At 39.9% G+C, this 21236-nt stretch overlaps 2 protein-coding genes across 14 annotated transcripts in view; one reads left to right on the forward strand and one right to left on the reverse strand.

The window, feature by feature from the left end:
• DOCK7 (dedicator of cytokinesis 7) overlaps positions 1-3691 on the forward strand; it is a 106822-nt gene extending 103131 nt beyond the window's left edge. For all 12 annotated transcript variants that reach the window (XM_076340023.1, XM_076340024.1, XM_076340026.1 and 9 more), the window contains 3 exons: positions 269-375; positions 1423-1590; positions 3190-3691. In XM_076340023.1, the coding sequence (XP_076196138.1) occupies positions 269-375; positions 1423-1590; positions 3190-3232 (318 nt within the window). In that variant the 3' untranslated portion in view covers positions 3233-3691. The remainder of the gene's footprint in view (positions 1-268; positions 376-1422; positions 1591-3189) is intronic.
• A 3317-nt stretch (positions 3692-7008) lies between these two features.
• On the reverse strand, positions 7009-20553 carry USP1 (ubiquitin specific peptidase 1). 2 transcript variants are annotated; one of them, XM_076340036.1, is made up of 9 exons: positions 20427-20553; positions 19890-20128; positions 18605-18728; positions 18138-18245; positions 17444-17604; positions 16245-16963; positions 14950-15120; positions 13615-13816; positions 7009-8605 (listed from the first exon to the last, which is right to left on the reverse strand). In XM_076340036.1, the coding sequence occupies exons 2-9, from the start codon at positions 20057-20059 to the stop codon at positions 7873-7875; spliced, it is 2388 nt and encodes a 795-aa protein (XP_076196151.1). In that variant the 5' UTR covers positions 20060-20128; positions 20427-20553; the 3' UTR covers positions 7009-7872. The 2 variants fall into 2 exon arrangements, with proteins under 2 accessions (XP_076196151.1, XP_076196152.1); XM_076340037.1 differs by lacking the exon at positions 20427-20553 and having other exon boundaries at positions 19890-20189.
• Between the last annotated feature and the right edge of the window lie 683 nt (positions 20554-21236).

Consider the following 21236-nt stretch of genomic DNA (forward strand, 5'->3'; position numbering starts at 1 on the left):
TTATAAGAGAAAACAAATGTAGAATCTGTGCATTTTCTCACACTGTTTTCTAAAAGCAGAGTTTTATTTAAAAAAAAAAGCCTGTAAGAGATTCAGTTGTCATGATGTTTGGTGATTTATGCCAGATTTACCAGCTGCTATTCTTCAAGATGCATTCTGTAAGGAAATGTTGCATTTTACAAATGTTTCTATGTGCAAGAAGTTTCTCCAGTGATTGGATATGACAGATGGTTCCAAGAAACTTACTTTTCCTCTTCTGCTTCTAAAGGGACCATTAGAAGTTGCACAAGTTTTCTTGTCTGAAATACCCAATGATCCAAAGCTCTTCAGACATCATAACAAACTACGGCTCTGTTTCAAAGACTTCACGAAAAGGTATGGAGTATTGTCTTCAAACTGCCTGACAGATGCAGTTATTACTACCACACCACACAGGAATGTACAATAACACAGGGCGTATCGGGAGAGAGGAGTATTCATGTTGTAACTCCATCTGTCCAGTTTCCATATGCAGCTGTATTCCTCAGCTGCCCAGTTGGTTCCCTGTTTCTCCGGTGCTGCTGGTCAGTGACTTAAGGGGCTGTAGTTGTTTTGCTTTGCTGTTTATCAGGAATGAATTAGTGATCACAGTTCAGTTGTGAACAAGTGTTCCTGTTTCAGAAAACACAACTAGCCACACTGGCACAAATGAACTCACAGCTTGGCAGGGTTAGGAGAAACTGCTGAATTGGCCAGGAGACTTAATTTCTTTCTGAAGTGAATGTCTCCAAACGGAGTGGAAGCATGCTGGCAGAATTCTCTCAAGAAATGTGCTGGCTGCTCTGCTTTCCTCTTGAGTAATGCAGACTGCAGTCTCATCTTCTGCAAGCACCAAGGAATTAAAAAGAAAGTGTAATTGAAATAAAAATGTTCCAAGCAAATAGATCCAGTGGCAATGTAGTTTTCCCATATGTAATAAATGGCATTGATGATACAGTTCTTTTCATACCCTTTGTTTAAATTATATCTTTGCAAGTACAAGAGTTCCTGATGAACATCTCATAGTCTGCTATTTATTAATCTTTCCTGGGAGAGCAGTAGATCTATACATCTTTAAATCCTCTTGGACTGGAATTGGCTATGTGGAGATCAGCTTTTCATCTCTCTTCAGAGAGGATAAATGTAACTGGAGAGTAAATTAAAATAAAAAAGGAGTTGTCACTCTGGAAGTGAAATGGAAATTGGAAATATGACACCCTCCTTTCCCTATGGACACCGAGTGGTTTAGCTGAGTCTTTACTACCCAAAAGACAAGATAGAGAAGGATATTATGTGTCATCCCAGAGGAACAGAATGATTTTTTTTTGTACTATTAGATTAACAAGTCTCTAGCAAGCAGGTCCATTTTTATGTGCCCAAGTTTCACAGGCTTTTGTTTTCTAGATGCGAAGATGCTCTGCGCAAGAACAAGAGCCTGATTGGTCCAGACCAAAAGGAGTATCAGCGAGAACTTGAAAGGAATTATCACCGGTTAAAGGAAGCTCTCCAACCTTTGATAAATAGAAAGATCCCACAGTTGTATAAGGCAGTGCTGCCGGTCACTTGCCACAGGTGGATATTTGATTTTATGCTTTCAGCAGAGATAAGGAGGGTGTAATACTGGGGTGTCTGATCTTCCTGGTGAACCTGTGACATCTATTTGTTTTCAATTGTGGCTCTTTTGGCTGAGTCCATCCCTTTCCCCTTCTGTCCTGACTTCAGAGCACATCCCCTTCCCAGCAGTTATGGTAGGTAGAGTTTGCAATGGTCCCTTTTGTTCCTGACAATTTTTTTTTCATCCTGCATCCCATTCTTTTTAGATTCAAAACCACCGTCAGTGTGGCAGGACTTTGACACTTGTTTGTTCCCAGTGGAACTGGGATGAGGAGCTCCAGGGGCAGGCAGGGTGGAAAAGCAGTTGGTGTCTTCCATGCTGGAAGGCCGGTCAGCTGGAGTCTGGGCTTTTTGTTCGTGCAATAAAACTGAACATAAAAGCCCCACTGGGAATGAAGCAGGTCAGAGCCTGTAGCACTGTAATCTGCTGGCACCAGCTGTGACTGAGCAGGAGTTTGGGTGCATAAAGTTTCTAACAAGACCCTGGCTCCCAGAATAGGGGCAGAAGTGTTTCCCAGCAGGTACCCTTCACGTAATCTTTGGCTTGACAACCCCTGTTGTGTCCCCTGTCAGCAAGGTAGGCTAACGCAATCCAGCAAGGCTGCCCTGGCATCGTGGTCTCACACCAGTGAGTGGGGTGGGGGTTATTTTTTGGAAGGAGCATTGTTAGCACTGAGCAGGACAGTGACGGTGCTTTTAATGACAGACCCTTTGGGAGATTTGTGTGAATGTGGACTTCAGCTCATGTCCATGCTGTTGGTTTAGGAGAATACAGCGCTGGTTTTGAACCTCTCCTCATGTAAGTGTTGTTCAGAGGTAAAGAGCAATGGGGAACATTAAAAAATGTTGTGAAAAGAGAAACTTGGCAAAATTACATTATAAAAAGAGCAAGACTTAGTGCTGGATGAAGGAGGAAATGAGTGTTCCTAGCTCACACGGCAGTGCTTAACAATGTTTCTGTAGCTGAATTTGATGTATTTTTCTGTCTGCTGAGTACTGCAGAAAGGTGGCCTTTCTCATTACTCAGGTTCATGACTTCTTAAGCTCTCCCCAGATCACATACCATGTCCTAGCTGTTCTCTGCTGGGGTCAGTTTTCACTGGCTGGGGATGGGTGGAAGAAACAGTGCTTCCCTCCCCACCCAGGTAGGAACCTCACAAGCACTTTTGTCATGGTAATTATTTTCTAATCTTGTGAAATTCAGCCTGTGCAGGGAGTCTAAAACAAGTATTCCAGGCAAATTCCACTTAGAGATTTATTTGGAAGACTTAAATAAGATTTCAGTAGTGCAGGTGGTTTGTGCTACTTCTCTATGTACGCATGAATTAAACTTCCTGTCAGCTTTCATGTCGGTAAACCTTGGGCAGTTAAATGATCCCAGATACAGACCCAAAACCAATTCATTTGAAAAGCAATGACTTAATGTCAGTGGACGTAATTTTTGTAGTAGCCAGCTGTAGAAAATACTGGAAATCAAGTACAGAATCATTCATCTGACAAGGCTTCTTATTCCATCGTGGAAAATATGAGCTCATCATTGTATTTTCTCTCCCTCAGAGACTCCTTCAGCAGGATGAGCCTTCGCAAAATGGATATCTAAACGAGTTAAAAACCAAAATAAAAAAGCACTTAAAATTAAGGTTTTGAAAAGAAAGAGCCTTGTTATCAGCGCTGGGAATCAAAGAAGTTTTATTGTGAAATAAAACTTGGACTTCATCCTGGACATCCCACACACCTCCTCCTCCATCAAAGTGTTCAGTGGCCAAAAATCATTCTGAATTGTCAAATGTAGACTTATCAATGTTTGAAAAAAATGACAGTGGTATCCAGAGTATTGGTGATAAGCTGTAAACTTACCTGTTTTTTAAGGCATTTTTATGACTCAAAGGTACACTAAACGCATTTACCTTTATTTATAGCATTACCTAATGTTAAATTTATTTACTTTTAGTTCATATATTTAATTTATATTAGGACCATACGCAGATGCATTTTTGAAGTTTTTAATGTAGTGATGATGGTTATTTTGATGGTACTATTAAATATGTGAATGTTTACACTTTCATTCCCTGTGCATTGGACTTCAGAGCTCGCCATCCTTGGGAAAAAGGTTCAGAGTAAGGTAAGTCTTACAGTAACACTTCTTAACCAAGTGGTGAATTTTTTACTATCCCTATCCTTTTTCCTTTGTAACTCTGAATACGAATTGCTGCAAAGAAAAATAAGTAGCCATCAGAAGAATCGAGGCACATCTTGTTACTACTTTACCTCCTTCAGTACCAGTGAAGGGGAGTTTCAGAATGACTGCTGTGTGTACATGGTCATTTCCACCAGCTAGAAAGTCCAAACAGCACAGTAATCTCATCATGACTTTAAATGTACAATTCAGCTTAGCAGTGTACATGCAACTAGACTGCTTTTTTGTGTCCCTTTTTCAATTTAAAAACTAATTTCATGGGGAAGAAGAACAAAAAATGATATCACAGTTTAAGTTAAAAGTTTACATAGAAAATATTCTTTGCATTGTTATTTATGTGAAGAAAAACATCTGTTTTACCGCAGTTTTTTTGGCGGCTAACACAGCACTTGGAGGAAACATCAGAACTGGAGCCGAGTACACAACTCCTAAATCTAGTCCTTTATATTTTTCCTCTCTGTATTGAACAGGGTCCCTTGGAAGAGGTGGTATGTGATTAAACAGAAGCTCACTCTCTCTCTATAAATACCTAAATATGCACGCGTATACATATATATAAAAAAAACCCCAAATTTGATAAATGTGCTTTTTTTATATATATAAAAATATAAGGAAAAAAATGGGTTTTATACATGAGCTTTTAAGATAGCAAACAACTGTACATCATCACTTCCAATTTGTGAGCATTTGATTTTTGAAACCTAAATAGTTTTTACCTTCACTTCTAACATACATGTTCTGGTATGTTAGAAGGTGCTGGGGATGTTTGGGGTTCACCCCCTTCTGCTTTAGCACCTGTAGCTGCAGCGAGTGCCCACCCTTCTGCATGAGCAGGGAGGCTTTAGGGTGGTGAGGGGTTTTTTATTCTTGATACTTATTTCAAGTTATTAGTGGCTGCCTGTCAGTGTGCTCATAGCAGGATGATTGTACTCTTCCTGCTGAGCAGGGCTGGAAAGGCACCGTGTCTTAGAGCTACCATGGGCTGTAGGTGCATGGCCTGCCCCAGCAGGATGGTACCCAGCAGGATAGTACCCAGCAGGATGGCGCAGGGCAAGGCGCTGCAGGGCACGCTGGCTGCGGCCAAGGGATGTGCTGGGGAAGGGACAGCAGTACTGCCAATTTTTGCCCCTTCTCCTGTGCCTTTTTGTTCCTGCAGCTTCATAGTGGTGGTGCTTTTTTGGTAGCGTAAGCGCGGTGCTCTTCTCAGTCTGCCAGTCTCTGACTGTTTCCCTTGAACACAGGTTATCCTGAACTAGTTCTGTGTTACGGGTTGTAACACAGAAAAGCCTGCATGGAGTTTCTTGCATAAAGAAAAACTACTCCTCTAACCTAAGCCTTCCCCCCCCCCCCCCCCGAGACATTTCAAAGGCATATTGCAAAGCCCAGGGATGTTGACAAGGCTTTGGAAGCTGTATGGAAGTCGGGGACTCTCATAATGGAAAATATTAAGGAAGGAGGGGGCAGCTTTGCAAGAGATTTATATGAAGAGGCATGCAAAATATTTACAAAGTGAAAAAGGGGAAACAAATCCCAATAGCCATGAAAGAATGAAACCTTAATTTACAGTAGTCCTTGTATATTGTTTCTTCAGCTAGGAAAGCATCTATTTTAATCGAAATCTTATATAAATATCCTTTGATTTTACTGGATGGCCCCATGTCAGCATAAATCTGACTGGCTTATCAGTAGATATAGCTAGACAATCGTGTAGAACTCAAGTGTAGTATCATGGTAAGCTAAGATTGGGCAGCCACGTTTTGTTTTCCATTACAGCTAACTACAGGCCATGTGCAATACAGGACATTTGTTACTGTGGCAAGTGACTAGTTCAGGAAGGGTGGCAAGTGCTTTATTTGAGTAAGTCTCAAAAAAACCACCCCGTACTACCTATCCATATGCCAGAGGAGTATTTTTTCATTCAGCATATTCCAGCTGATTGTGTTTTCTGTTCAGCTGCCTACAAAGAATGTTTCTCTCAAGCTGTGTAGTATAATGGAAAACAGCTGGGTCTTCCTTCAATTACACTGTAGCCAATATTTTGTTGAATATAACAGTATTTTGTTTCCTTGGAACATTGCCTGTTCCTGCAGTTGAATGAAAAAGATAAGTCTTGGGTCAAGTATGGAAAAATAAACTTTCATTTGCAGGCTGAAATTCAGCAAACCCCACACTGCAGGCAGTAAAAAAATAGCATTCTGTAATGTGATTTGGCTACCCTTGCAAGGTAAGATTACAGTTTGTTGGGTTTTTTTTAACGTAGCTATTTCTTGGTTTAGACTATGACATTATTTATTATGGTGACAATGCTTTGGAAAAGGGAAAGAGATCTTAGTGTCTTTGTAATTCCAGATTTTTCTCCTCTGCAGAAGATAATTACTACAGACTATGTATTCAGCATGAGCTTACAAGCAACTCTAAATTTAATCCAGCCTTTCTTACACTGTTTTCTACTGACAGTACAAGCTTTCTAGACTGAAACATATTTTAGTAATACATCATCATCTAGGATATACTGCAAAAATCAGAGGTCCACCATAACATGGAAAATACACTAAAGATATTTTTCATGAGTTACCTCTGTGTTTACATAATAATAGAAGACTGTAAAAAAACTAAGTATTGCAGAATAAACTAGGTAGAGGTTTCTAGGGCTTTTCCTGTAAATAAATTAATTTGTATTTGAAAAAGTTTAAATATATCCAGAAAACTAGGGCACATACTCACATCTTGTGTATCTTTCCTTGTCTCTCTCTGCAGCAGCACTTCATGTCATTCCATCCATCTTATGAGAGCAGAAGTAAACACTCATCCTATTTTGTCTCATATTTTTAAGATTTTAATTGTCTGCAGTTTATAGGATTCACCTTAACATTTTAGCATCTAATAGATGATTTGGGATTTTAATCTCTAGTATTTAGCGCCAAACACTTCACTTGTTTTTACAATAATCTGTTTGCCTTTCCCCTTGCCTCTGAACCTTACCTCTAGTCATGAAATACCCTCAAATTAGGATACGCTGTACAAGAATCAGTTAAAAACCAGAGAATGTTATTTTTTAAAGCACTTTAAACCTTCCATTTCTCTAAGATAGATAGCTTCTCAACCTTTTTGTAACAGTGCCCAACCACTTTCACTTTCTGCTTTTCGCTCTGCAAACACAAAAGTCTGATCTAGTCATCTCAGATGCATATCATAAATTTTTTATTTCATATATACATTCTTAAAGCATCAAAGCCAAATTGCTTTCGTTTTCCCACATTTCAGTGAGCTCCAAGTACAAATTAACTGTTATAAGATCACCACTAAGTTCCAAATCCACCCAAACAGATATGCATATTAGAGGGATTTACTCTTAGAAGTACAAAGTTATTTCAATTACACTACACGCTCCCCCTGTTTTGAAGTATTAATCACACCTATTTACACTTTGCCCATTTAACACCTATGCAACAAGATGCAAATTAGACCATTCAAACATTTCTATTAAGTTCAGTTCCCTCCCATACACTATACAAGGTTACAAGACCCTTTTCTTGGGCTTCGAGTTGCACCGAGCAGTATAGAACTGGATAAGGAGAATAAACCACGTCGATTACCCAAAAACTAAATATGAAGTATTACTTCCCAAGTTACAAAAATACACAACTTCTGATGAAATTGGCTAGTTAATATACATTTACTCCAGAATATGAATACAAATAACTTTTATTAAAAAAAAAAGCTAATAATACAATAGGCATGTCTGAGACCTAGAGCTGTGTTAAAACCACTACTGTGTACTGTAGGCATCATTTAGGAACTATACAAATTGGTATTTCTAAAAGGTAATATCACTACTCTCCAGCATAAAAGTTATTATGTGAGTTAAGTTCTATGTCATGGTTTGTTAATTCAAGTTGAGCCACTTACACCGAACAAAAAGACCAGAAACATTATGATCCAGTAGCTTCAAAAACAAACAGCTGTTTCTTCCAGGTAGTTTTGATGCAAATCAGACCAACAGGTGTATGCAAATCCCTAATATTTACAGTCAAAATACAGTATCACTCTACAATTTTCTTATAAAACAGTAGGTAAGGAGTTGATGTAGATGACGATGTCGGAGAAAGAGAATTCAGAAAGTCCTTTTCTTCTGTAACCTTCACTTCAGAGTCATCAAAAAGCAACCACTTTCCTTCATACTCTTTCAGGCTCTGCAGTACATACAGAGCTTTGTTTTCTAGTCCACTGGAAACAACACCATTTTGCTCACTGTGTTCTGTGCTGCACTCCGCACTTCCATTACTACTGCTAGACTCGGGGTTTCTGTTTTCAGTAACTACGTTAAGAAACTTCTCAGGGTTAGCTGGTTTGTTGTTGTACAGGTCACAGTCAGACTTGCTCTTCTGCCCCCCAAGAAGTCCGATAGCTTCCATATTCTTTTTGTTCAGAACTTTACCCGGCTGTGCGTTTCCATTGACTCTAAAAGAGACTTCACCATCGTCGTAGTCTTCAGCAACAGTTCTTGCCTCCTCCTCATTCAGTGGTTCTGGTTTAATCATTTCATACATTTGGTCAGTGATGAAATTTCCCTTATCTAACTCTAGGCTATTAAGATCTGTAATTTTGACAGAAGCTGTGTAGTGTCCACTGCTAATTGTAATGCCGCTGTGCATTACCACTGCAAATAATCCGTAGGTGTCATTGGTCGGCTTTGTGCTCCATTCTTCTAGTGACAGTTTGAGAGGTGTCAATAAGGGAGTGTTTATCTTGGATAGTCCACCATAGCAATCAAACCTTTAGAAGAAAGACAAAGTTAAGACCTCCCGCCTCTGCTGTGCTTCTAAACAATAAATACTGCTTTAAGTGGCCCATATATTGTATCTATATTCTTTTCCTTCTATTAAAAAGACATGGGTGATCTGAATGTGAGAAACTGCTCACTTTTCAACTTGCTTATCATGAGCATCTGTCCCAGGCACCCCTGTTCAGTAAAGACATTTTTACACGTATGTATAATGTTAAATCTTACAGCCTAGTAACTATGTATTTTAACTATTTAAGAGATTCCCTTTTTCTGAAGTATCAACTAAAGTTAATTTTTAAATAGTGACGATAAAAGGAGTTCACCTAATTGTTTAGTTACCATTCGTGCTTCTATGCACGAATACTTCCACTTCCCAGACATCATCCTGCTTTCCAGATTAAAAAAAAAAAAAAAACACAACAAAAAACCCCACAACCAAAACACTCTTCAACATCCAACGTTGAAGTAAGCAAGGTTGTTGGTTCCCCCACCCCAAACCTTTGAAAGAGTCATTTACTAAATAAAGGAATATAAATATATTTTACTTTCAAGTAGGTTTAATGTCACTCAGAAAAACTGAGTAAGTAGTTTTTCTCAGATCATCTTAGTGCACTGTAGTATACTGCCAATGGTAATGCAATGATTATCTAAGGATGAAAAAGTTATTATCACTTTCTTATTACTAGGGATTCTTCATTAACTGTCCTATGTTATTGAGGTTTTTTTAAACAATTATCTAGCCGATTTACTTTGAAAAAGCATCTAGTATTCCAGAAAAAGCATCTAGTATTCCAGAAATATTTAGCACTTTCTTTATAGTGCACAAATTTAAAATGAGAAAAGTTTAAGTCCTTTCATTGCAGTAAGGATCTTCTAGAGTTTGAAAAGAAAATAAGCGTTGGGACTTTTACATTGTGTATTAGCCTCCTTGAATGATTCTGATCTTACATGATTTACATATTGCATCAGCCCAACTTAATTAACCCCTTTATTTAACGATATGTTATGATGTCCTAATAGATTTCAGTGATGACTCAGTCTTGCTCAACTGTTAGGGTGTTGTACGGAAAAATATAGGGGAATATAGACAAACCCTGTAAAACTTAGGTTCCAAAGAGCTAACTACTATTGTTCAAATTGCATTTTATCGTAAGAAAGAATAACTATCTTTAATCCAAGGGAATTGTAGATATGGCATAACAGTATAAGCATAATTGCAGTAACAGAATACTACTTTTTTTTTTTTACTGGGTTTAGTTTTGATTCTGCTGTGCTTCTAAACATTTCGCTAATGTTCACAGCCATAAACCCTTACAAACAAATACATTTACACACACACAGATGTCCTCAGTCACTCAAGGCTAATTAACTGAAATCTCATTTTAGACCTAGGCTTACCATAAACATTTGACTACACCAAAAGAAACACAAAAAAGCACATAATCAGAAATAATAAATCTTCTGAAAATCCCTATTATTAGTAGCCAGGAATAGAGATATTCAGAAGAGCGTCAAGAAACAGAGAAACTGCTTGCTGATACTCTAGATCAGAAATCCAGTTCCACTCAAGCACACTATGACAATCATATTAACATAAAACATTAAAAAACAGGCTCTACCTTTCTTCTGAATGAGATCCAGCATCAGAAAGATTTGGAGAGGAGGAAATAAGAGAGGAAATCTTTTCCTATTAGCTTTTTGTTCTTCTTAATGATAAGAATCTGAAGACAGAAAAATTGCATGCCAAGTACTCTGCCTCCTCTGACTGATGCACAGTAGTTCATACACAACAAAACTTGATTTCTGCAACTACATCTTTTGAGGCCATAAATTAGTGGAACTTTACCCACTATACTGAATTAATACCTCAAGTTATTGTAGACCCTTAAAGACTTAAGCTGTTTTACTGCAATGCTGTTAACACATAAGGATGTGAAATACTCCAAATAAAGATTGCCAGTGGCATAAGCACTGCTGTCACTAATTAGGAAATGTGACTGTAACAAAACCTAAAGTAAGCCTTTAAAAAAAAAAAAACCAAACAAAACACCTGCTCTTAGCTGATACCATTTCACAAGACAAAAATCTGTTTTTCTCACTGTCGTGGTTTAACCTCAGTGGGCAACTGAGCAATTGTTAATTTGTTAATTGTTAATTAACACTCACCAATTGTTAAATTTATATAGTGGAAATGCTTAATTAGATGTTACCAGTTACACATTTCTTCTTAATAGCTTCCCAGTCTGAGCCACACATGGCCTAGCATTTTTTTTTTCCCTACACACACACTTGCTAAAGAGAATTACTCATCCCCAGGCAAGTAGATTTTCACCCTGGCTACTTTATTTAAAAAAACCAAACACTTTGCAAGCCAGCATCTAGAAGATGAAGCAAATCCCTACTAACTGCAAATATGTACATTACCATTCCCCTCTGCTTCATTTCTCTTCATTTATTTAAAACTCAGTCATCAGAAAACTCAGTAGAGCACAACTGAGAAACAGACAAGATTTCAAAATTTTTATGGGAGCTCAGAGAAGTTGTATGAAGATTCTTAGTTTAAAAATCTTAGTTTAAGGCCAGCAAAACAGTCTGTTATTACTTCTAGGGCAAACCATTGCCATCTCATCTATGAAGAGAGTAGTAGTTTTACAATAAATATTACAAGTTTACATAAGTCAATTGGGGGAAGCTTCATCAAAGCTCATTGTTCAAAAAACACCGTAAGAGTGACTCTGGATACTATGGAGTAAGCCAGTGCTTTGGTTTACTAGTCTTGGCTCTTCCCCACTTGATTTGCATCTGTGCTTTATTACTCCAAGTCAAGATGTTTAGAAATGACATGGTTTTGTCCAAGATAAAACGTCCAAGCCAAAAACGGGGAAACAATCTTATAAACAGTTTCAGCTTCATCACTGACTCTAGTTCTACATCTGATTTTTCCACTCTTTACTTCCTTAATCTCTGGCTGCTAGCACGTGGCAGAAAATGTATGACATGATTCAAAGGACACATGAGGAACACCACAAGAGATTGGATTCAGTCTGACCCAGATATAGGTCTGAGTATTTTGGAGGAAGGACCCGAAGATTGCCAGGACAGAGGAAGAGGTAAGTGATTCAGGAGATGCCTGGTTAACCTGCAAGTACTTCCTCATAGAAACAAAAAAGTAGCAAACGTAGGAACAAACTGAAGATAATATTCAGGTTTCCTTTCAGGTGGACATCTCGGGTTGTATTTTTTTTTTAATAGCCTATAATCCTACCAGGATACCATCTCACATCAAGGGCTACTCAATAATAGCATTACTGTTCTCTGCCTTGTTGTGACAGTCAAATATTACGTAGAACAATGAAAAGACAATTTTGTATGTTACGATCCTACACTTGTATGAAGAGATCTTAGCAGACATTACAGAGACAGAGGAAGTTTCCTTTCTACTTTGTCAGAAACCTAGATACTCCTAAAAACAGGCAGAGTGAAAATTCTAGTTTTAACAATCTTAGCAAGCTACCTGCAAAACTATCGTAATAGAATCCTTGACAATAGTTATTTTACAAATCTTACTTATATTGACCAGTTATCAGCACTTGCTTATAGAATGTCTTCTGACAAATCATCTGTCAACTTCTATTTTGTATCTGTATAGTGCCAAAGGTCCTGTACACTTCAAGTTCTAAAACATTGGCAACACAAATATTATAAACTAAATTCCGTGGAAGACTTCATGCATTAGACTTCCTGCTGGCAAGGTGGCTCTGAAGGTCTAAAGCCAAACAACAGGGAAATGCAAACCACAGGGAACCGGGTGGATAAAAGACCAAACTAATTTGTCCCTAAATAACTTACTGTACATCACAAAGCAGCTCAGCATTAAGTCTCAGAACTACGCCTAGCCATCAGGTTATAAAACACAGGCTGCAGCAGAGAAGTGCGCTTGGCTCTCCAGAACAGATGCCAACTAGGGGGATGCAGAAACCAACACAAGTTTGTCTTCTGCTGCTGCATCTGGCAACACTGATGCAGATAGCAAAAGTTATGTTTTAGTGAATACCAGGAAAAGTTGAAAATACAGGCCAGGTCTGCAAATGTTACTAAAATTGTATAGTCACTCTCAAAAACGCAATTAACGTTGTAAGAATTTTCTAAAGGATCTGGGGGAATATTTTACAGTTTTAAGAAGTCTTTCTTGATGAAGCCTTCTGTTATTTTTTGTTATTTGAATCTCAGTGAAGAAATAGTTTACTGCAAAATGCTGTGCATAAAGTGTCATGGCATTGTTTCATTTGTGTACAGTATTGTAGGGACAAGGGGAGCAGTTGGTTGGGTTTTTTTCTCCCCTCCCTTCTCAAAAGAAATCCCTAAATTCCTAAGTATGAAAAAAGGTAAAGAACACTCTCGTAAGAATAATCTCTTTCAAAAAATAAGGATTTCTACAGTATATAACATCAAACTGATTGCTCAGCAGTTGAACATCAATGACACTGATATCACTGTATTTTTAAAGGATTTGATCAATTTTTCTGTACTGTGTTAGCTCTTTAAAACATCTCCTGATTTTTTTTTTCCAAATTTTAGTACTCACGTTCAGTTAGAGACGAAAGTGTACTACTAGCTGCAACCATAAAACTCAGTTTTGTTCTCATTACTTGTTCTGCTAAAGTACTTAAACCTGCCTCTAAACTCATACAGACAGGTGATATTAAAAGTAAACAAAGTTTTAAGAAACATCAGGATATCAGGCTGTTGTAAGAATACAGATAAAGCACAGTTAAGAAGTCTTCTGAAAGTATATTTTCCTGGAGGTAATTTCTGCCATTGCTTGTAACAATAGAAAGCCTTTATGAAATTAGGGGCTGTCTCCCACTGACTTAAGTTAATTTCAATCTAGAAATCTGCTTTTGCTTTTGGAAAAGTTACAAAACATTTTCATCTCTTCTGATAAGATTTTCCTTCCAACAGCACACTGTTTCATAATATAGTCAATCTGCATACTCACTCTAAGCCACTAGCAGCAAAGCACTTCAAATGAATTGTTACAACTTCAGGCATTTTATCAAATAAAAGGCTGCGTTCTGCTTCTGTGTAATGATGGCAGTTTTCGCAGAAATATTTATCCTCTCCCACAATCCTTTCCACTGACGCAAACTGTGAAATTGCCCATTTAAGAGTCTTCATTTCTGTTTTTGGCTCTGGAGAAACTACAAAAGAGAATCATTACTTCACAGATACGCTATTATTCACATTTCCAATGCATCCCACCAGAATAACAACAAACCAAAATATGTCAAGTTAAGACATGTTCAAAACCTACTATCAACACTGTAAAGAACACTCAATATGTATGAGATAGAAAATGTATTCAAATCTTAGAATCATTTCAGGAAGTGATGAAAATATCACTTAATGGATGTTAAAATCTACGGTTTTCCCAAAGCTTGTCTTCAGATCGCACGTACTAATTCTGTTGCCATGTCTAGAAATTGGGTGCATGTACTTGAGACCAGCATTTCGCTCATGAAGGCAAACTTCCAAAATAACCAGAGAATCCCCTTTCACTTTTTACATTTTGCCTCCCCTGACAGCTTCATGCTGCTGATGACAAGATCGCCTACACTGTCAGTAGCATTTTACATACAAACACCACCACACACACACTTAACTCTGAAGTCCTTCAGCAAAATGGGGAGGTCAAAAATAGTAAAAGCTGCTCCAAATTAAGTCCATGAGAACTAAAATTAGTTTCTTTAAAATTCTGAATTTCAAAATGTATTGTTGCCATGCTTACTTTTGAAAATAGCTAAAAACTCAGTATAGATCACTAAAATTTTCGAAAGATACCAGAGGACTAACATTTACCAATATAAAACAAATGCTATTAAGGTAATGACAGTCTAAAATACTGATTTTTTTTTTTTTTTTTTAAACAATAAATTAACAAAAAGCTGGTTTCTCATTTATTTTACTTTTGAGGGGAAATGCAGATATTTCTTATAAAATGAAGAAAAAGCAGAATTTCTTATCTGGGAAGAAAGGGAAGACCCAAATCAAAGAAAATACCTACTTATAAGCAGGAAAACATGTACATAAGTGAAGGATTATAAGCAGTCTGTGTTATGACCTGAAACAATTTAGTACTGTCCGGATATGTCTACATTATCAGTGTTGTGTTTCCAAAGTCTAAAGTTAATCAGGACAAGAGATAACAGAACAGCCTCTAATTTTAACCAGCACAAACAGGAGCAGTGTTCCTCGATAACTATGGCACTATCCTTCCTCAATGGCTGGCTGAAGCAGAAACATACATCCACAAACCTTCTCAGTAATTACTTACTTTCAGAACTCTCTTCAGTTTTAGAAAGTTCATCTTCTTGCACTGGAACACTGATGTCCTGAAAATCTTCTCTTCTTTCAGTAAAGCACTCGCACTCCAAGCATCTTGTTCTCAGTACTAACTGGCCCTGGAACAGTTTCTCCACTAGTTCAAAAACAGCCAGCTCCGTACCTAGAGAAAGTATATGCCAGATCGCTTATCAAGGTGCATTTTATTCAAAAGACACTTCAGAACCTGACTATTCTTTTTCTAAAATCACTGTGTTACAGACATGGCCTTTTAGGGATTCCAGATAGGAATTAAAAAAAAAAAAAAGCAGCAGCTGCTTCTCACATGCAATTTTCACAGTATCATCTACTTGTTACTGAATAGGAAGCCCCTTTCTCTTGGCCCTCAAACTTCAATTTCTGTTTTAAGATTAGGTTCTTGTTTTATACTTGAAGTGTGATGGTGTCACATTCTGGAAAATTTGTGTTTGTCATCAATGCACTGCCTTCTTACTATGGACCTTCAGTCTTCTCAGGGAACATCACACTTGTATTTTTGCCTGGTCTCCATTTATTCTCAGTCCTCTCCTCCAATACCTTTTCAACTTGTTGGCCAATTTTAGTCAAATCTGCTGAAGAAATGGAGATCTTGAAAGATTCTGCATTCCTTCAAATTTTTATTAAAATTGGTGGTTGGATCAGAAAGAAAGTTCCAAATTACTAACTACTGAGTTCATATCAAGGCCCTTCCCTCAGAGGTATCTTGTCTCATTGACACGAACAAAATCCATATCTGCCAGCCAATTAGCATATATAATACATCCGGTGTCTTTCCTAGTTCTTGGGAAGGTTGAAAATATGGAAGGACTGAAGAATAAGGAGGGAAGGAGAGGATATTATTTGTAAAGACTTGGGACACAAAGCCATAGCCAATGGGGTTTGATTCTGTTTGCTCCTGACAGTAATCTTCCTTTACATCTTGAATCCACTTGCTATTTCTATAGATGACAAAAATTAGTGATAATATAAACCTGGTAATATTCTTTTTTTTTTTATATTGTACAATGATTACATAATGTTAGAGAAATACCTCTTAAGATCTAAGCAAAACAGGTCAAGTTATTAAAAAAAAAAAATCAAGAAACCTATATAAAAATAAATTCTCTTTCATAAAAATCTTTTTCGATTCCTGAAAACGTAATTTTGTATTTAGAGAGCTCTGCTGGCTACACAGTCTGAAGGCTGACTTCCCACACATAGTAATTTCTTAATCATACTAATTATAAGCCCATACACTTGTTCACCAACCTTCCTTTTTTGGTTCTTTTTCAGTTCCTTTTTCATTATGGCTTTCCACAGGAGATGCTGGTTCACAATACTCTTCTTTAATATTGTTGCCATTTTCGCACTTTACAGATGACTCTTCAAGCTCACAGTCATCATATTCTTTCCCTGGGTCTTTAGATCCCAAGTTTGTAGTTAACTTTCCTAGACTATAAAATTTAGACAGAATACTAGGCTGTTTGCATGAAGATTTTAACCAGTTTAATCTAAGCCGTGACTTCTTCTGTGTTGGCTTTGCACTCTCATTTTCACTGGAACACTTGGCAATGGCATCAGTTTGATTTTCTAGCTTTTCTCCTGTTGCTTTCCTCTTTGACCTGGTTTGTCTTTGATTTTCTTCTGCTGCAATTTGCTCTTTCGATACTTTGGATTTTTTCTTTGCGTTGCCACCCTCAGCATCACTTTTTCTTTTCCCATTTCCTTTGAGTAGCTTGTCTTCAGCTACCTCTCCAACGTGGCTACTTGGTACGTTATCCTCCTCCTCAGCAGGGTTGCCAGTTCCATTGCTCTCAGTATTTTGATGAAGTTTTTCCTCCAGTTTAGCTGTAGGCTCTTCCAAGGGCAGTTTGTTCAATTCTTCCTTCTTCAGTAGCTGACATGTTTCTTGAATGTTACCCAGGATACACTGCAGAACTTCCTGGGCATCATGCTGCAAGTAGCCTTCATACATAGGGTTGAGCTCTCTATTAAAAGCAAATGAGCAAGGCAATGAAGACTAGTTATTCTTTACTGACTAGCTAACATGATTTGAGATGTCAATTAGGGAGTTTAGATATAAAAGCAGGGAAGGATCCTCTCCGGGCCTAGAGAGAAGCCCCCTCTGTCACAGATAGCCATGGGAAGGCAGCTACAGCCTTATGCATTTAAATACACATTCATTTGCAACCCAGTAGTGGTCCTTCTCGGGTCAATGGGAATACTTACATACTTAAGGCTAAGTACTGTTTTAAATCTGCTGCTGGATTTAAATTATATTCTTACAAAATGAAAATTTACTTTCAAATTTATGATATCATAGGGGTAACAATAAGCACAAAAAACTTCCTGTAATGATGCCCCAAATTTAAGACTATCTACCTCCCACAAGTCTTTAATGCTGTACTGTACAATGACATCAAAACTTCAGGTGAAAATTCTGACAATATGTTTAAGACAATTTGTACCTAAGGGTATTTAGCAGCCTTCGTGGCTGAGTAGCAAGTTCATCTGTGTATTTTTCTGGATTTAAGAGAAAGCTGGCTTGAAGCTGCTCAACTGAAAGAATCAATGAGTGCAAACTGCAGATCAGTTCATAACTTGCCAGTGGATCTTCTTTACAATTTCCCTGCAATAACAATACAAAAAGAATAAAAATACTTGCAGTTTTGTCTGTAACAACAAGTTAAACTTTTTCTCTCCTACCCTTGCTTAGTTTTCTAACAGACATTTGACAGATTTGACAGATTTTTTGTCTGCTATGGGAAACAATATATTGCTCTTTTGCCAGTAGAAAACAAATATAAAACCAGACTATCCATTATTTTAAAAACCCAAACTATCTTTGCCCAAACTCCAGTTTCCATCCACTCAAAGTACTGTATCATAATTATCTTAACGTCAGAAACATGGTGAGATATCTTCTCGAATTTCTTCTGTTAAACTTAAGACTGGTGCTCGCAAGTTTACAGACACTCTGAACACTCAAGTTTGAACACAAGTTCAAAACAACTCAAATGTATCTTTACCTGAAATAGCACTGTAGAAAACAATACTGCAAAACCTCTTATGAACAGAAGAAATCACAGTTAAATTCTCATTATACTCCTGGCATGCAGCCTCACTTGCAAAATTACAAGAACGTGTAGTGAGATACGTTACCTTTTCTGCTTTTTGCTCTCCTTCATCCTTCAAAGATTCTTTCTTCTTTGAAATTATATTATATAAATGTTTTACTCCAGTTTTAAAACCAGGACAAAAATATAATACCTGAAATCAACAGTTTAAAATGAGAGATTAATTGGTAAAGGAAGAAGTAACTCAACGTACATATCCACGTTTACGATCAAACTAGCTTTGCATCTCCCAAGGTTGCTGCACAGCACGCAAAGATGCAGGATTATTCATAGCAGAGAGGTGCCCAGAGTATGTGAACTGAAAAATTACCCGATCAAGGCAACCTACAGTGCACACATTTCCTGCAGTATCATCTTTTTTTCCCCACTGTAATTAGATTCCCTTCATACTACATCCAGACACCTTCTGTGTAGTATCAAACTGCGAATCTCATCCACTTGTGCTTAACCAAAACAAAATCATCTTTCTGAGGCCCCTGAACATGATCTTACCTGAAGTACGCTGTTAAGGTAACAAGTGTTACCCAGGTTGTTCAAGCCCACAAAAGGCAACATGTTGTCTTTTTTCTCACAGCTAACAAGCGAGGGAGGCTGTGCTGCAGGAACAACTTGATCACTATTGAATAGAGAAAACAGTGCGTAAGAGAAAATTTTTGAAAATTACTCCTTCTGGTATGCATACACATCTCTCTCGTGGCCATCCACCATCTCAGAGCTCGCTTACAGAATTAACAACTAATATATACAGATCAAAATCACGTCAAAGTGTTTCTGAGAGTGTCCGTATGGCTACTCTGGGCACTCAAACACAGACTGCTCAACTGTAACACTTCTTTTCAGCAACCTACACAAAACCAGACAGGTTTACAAGAAGCAGGCAAATATGCCGTTAGTTCCAATACGTATTTTTCAAAAAATATCAAGAGACCGATTTAAGGAATCAAAAAAGTTTTCTTTAAAATACTTTTATATGGTCTTTGCTCATTCCTAAGGCAGTGCTAAGGAAAACGTGTCCAGCACATATTTTCTATTACTATCCCCTGCTCCAAATTCACATCACTTCATTTCTGGATGCAAACCAAAAGGATAAGAACAGGGAAGAAAAAAAAAAAAAAAAAAAAAAAGAACTAATGAACCTGGCACGTTATATGCAGTGATAATGCACCATACTGACACAACAGAACCAAATTTTAAAGTCTCCAACACATTTGTAATTGACCATGATTAAGCAATTTTTCCCATTTAAATTTCCTCACTAGCTGCAATGAAACGAGCCGACAGATTTGCTCAGGGCTTGAAACACCCTAATGAACGACAAGTAAGCAGCGCAATCGATTCTTTTACTTGCAGCAGAAATAACCTTTAAAAACCAGTATTTTTTTATTAAAACTCATTTTGCAAAACCCTACATTTTAATATACGTTAATGAATTCAGCATCAGAATAACTACCTTATATTAACTTCAAATAAGCTAACTTCTTCAAGTTATTGAACAGTTTATGCCAGCCAGCTAAAGATCCATAGTATGGCAAATTTGTTTTCTTAAAAGTAAATAGTTCTAGAAATTCATTACAGCGAATAGTTCAGTTTGATTAACTTGGCTTAAGGCTTTATTTAGTACACGTTGAAGCGCATACTTATGCAAGAATATACAACTTAAATGAGCGGATGGAGCAGCGTTGCTTATCCATTACATCAGACATAAGTCTTGTTCAGCGACTGGACTACTTTCACAATATAACCAGAAACGCTTATTCAGAGCGAAACTCTTACATACATCTCAGAGCCTCTGAATTCTGAACTCTTTTGTTCATTTTCCTGGGACTCTGTAAAATCCAGTGCTCTTTTCGCTTCCTTTTTTTGGAAAAGCTTCAGCGAAAGCCTGTTCTTCTTCGAGGGGCTCCCTCTCGCAGGCCCGGTGCTGTCACTCGGCAAGACCCCGGGCATCTTTCCTGGCGGACAGGTGAGCGGGGGAGGCGGCCAGCCCGGCCGGGAAGCTGCGCTCGGCGCTCACACCTGGGGCGCACACAGACACACACAGACACGCGTCGCCATTTACTTTCAGAGCGGGAAGCAGCGACGGGCGCTGGAACAGAGCGCGGCCCCGGAGCCCCCCGCCCCGGGCTCCGACAGCCGCCGCCTCGGCGGCACCGCCCGCGCCTCCCGCCGCACCCGCGGGACGCTGCCCCGCGCCGCCCGCCCTCGCGGTCCCGCCCGCCCGGGAGGCCGCTCGCCCGCCGGCGGAGACGGCGCGGGAGCGGGCCCGGGGCCCGAGGGAGCGGATCGGGGCCGCGGCGGAGCCGCCTCTCCTCACCGCTACATGTTGGCGCGGCGCGGGCCGCCGCCGTCGCCCGCCGGTTGCTATGGAGACCGCGGGGCGCCCCGGCGCCGCTCTCCCCACCACGGGAAACTTGGCGCGTTTTCCGCGCCGCCAGGACCCGCGCCCTCACCCCTCCTCGCGCCCAGGCGCTCGCGGCCGCCCCGCTCAAACGCCGGAGCGGAAGCCGCCGCCGGCGCCCGCCAAGACCGAAGGACCATGGTCACCGCCGGCGGTCTGTCTCCCGCCGGCTGGCGGCGGCCGAGCGACACCTCCGCCCGGCCCGCCGGCAGCGCCGGCGCTGCGCCTCCGCCGCCGCCGCCGTCAGGCAGTGCGGCGGGCAGCCCGCGGGGTCCTGCCTGGGCGCGCGCGGGCGCTGGTAACGGCCCGGCCAAAGGGCTCGGGCTCGCGAGGGGGGAGGGGAGGCGGCTGGGCTGAACCATTCCGCCGAGACGCCCCCCTCCAGCGACGGTGGATTGGTCCCGCTCTGGCCCCGCCCCTCCCCGCCTCCGCCAATCACAGCGAGAAGCACGCGGCCCACGGCGGCGCCGTTCGAGCGGGTCTGAAGTAACGGCCGGGGCGGGGTCTCGGCCCCCCCCCTCGCCCCCCCCCGTCCCTTCCCGCCGGCGCCGCCCGGTCCCTCCGCTCCGCAGCGCCGCCCCGGGCCGGCGGGCCTCGGCGGCCCGACACAGCCAACCAGAGCCAACCAGAGCCCGGCGCCTGACGGCGGAAAGCGAGCGGCAAAGGGGGCTGGTGCGCGCTGCGGGGCCGGAGGCGGAGCCGCGCCGTCCCTCAGGCCGCAGCCCC

Source organism: Aptenodytes patagonicus, chromosome 5, assembly GCF_965638725.1.
Source record: "Aptenodytes patagonicus chromosome 5, bAptPat1.pri.cur, whole genome shotgun sequence".
Lineage (NCBI taxonomy): Eukaryota > Metazoa > Chordata > Aves > Sphenisciformes > Spheniscidae > Aptenodytes > Aptenodytes patagonicus.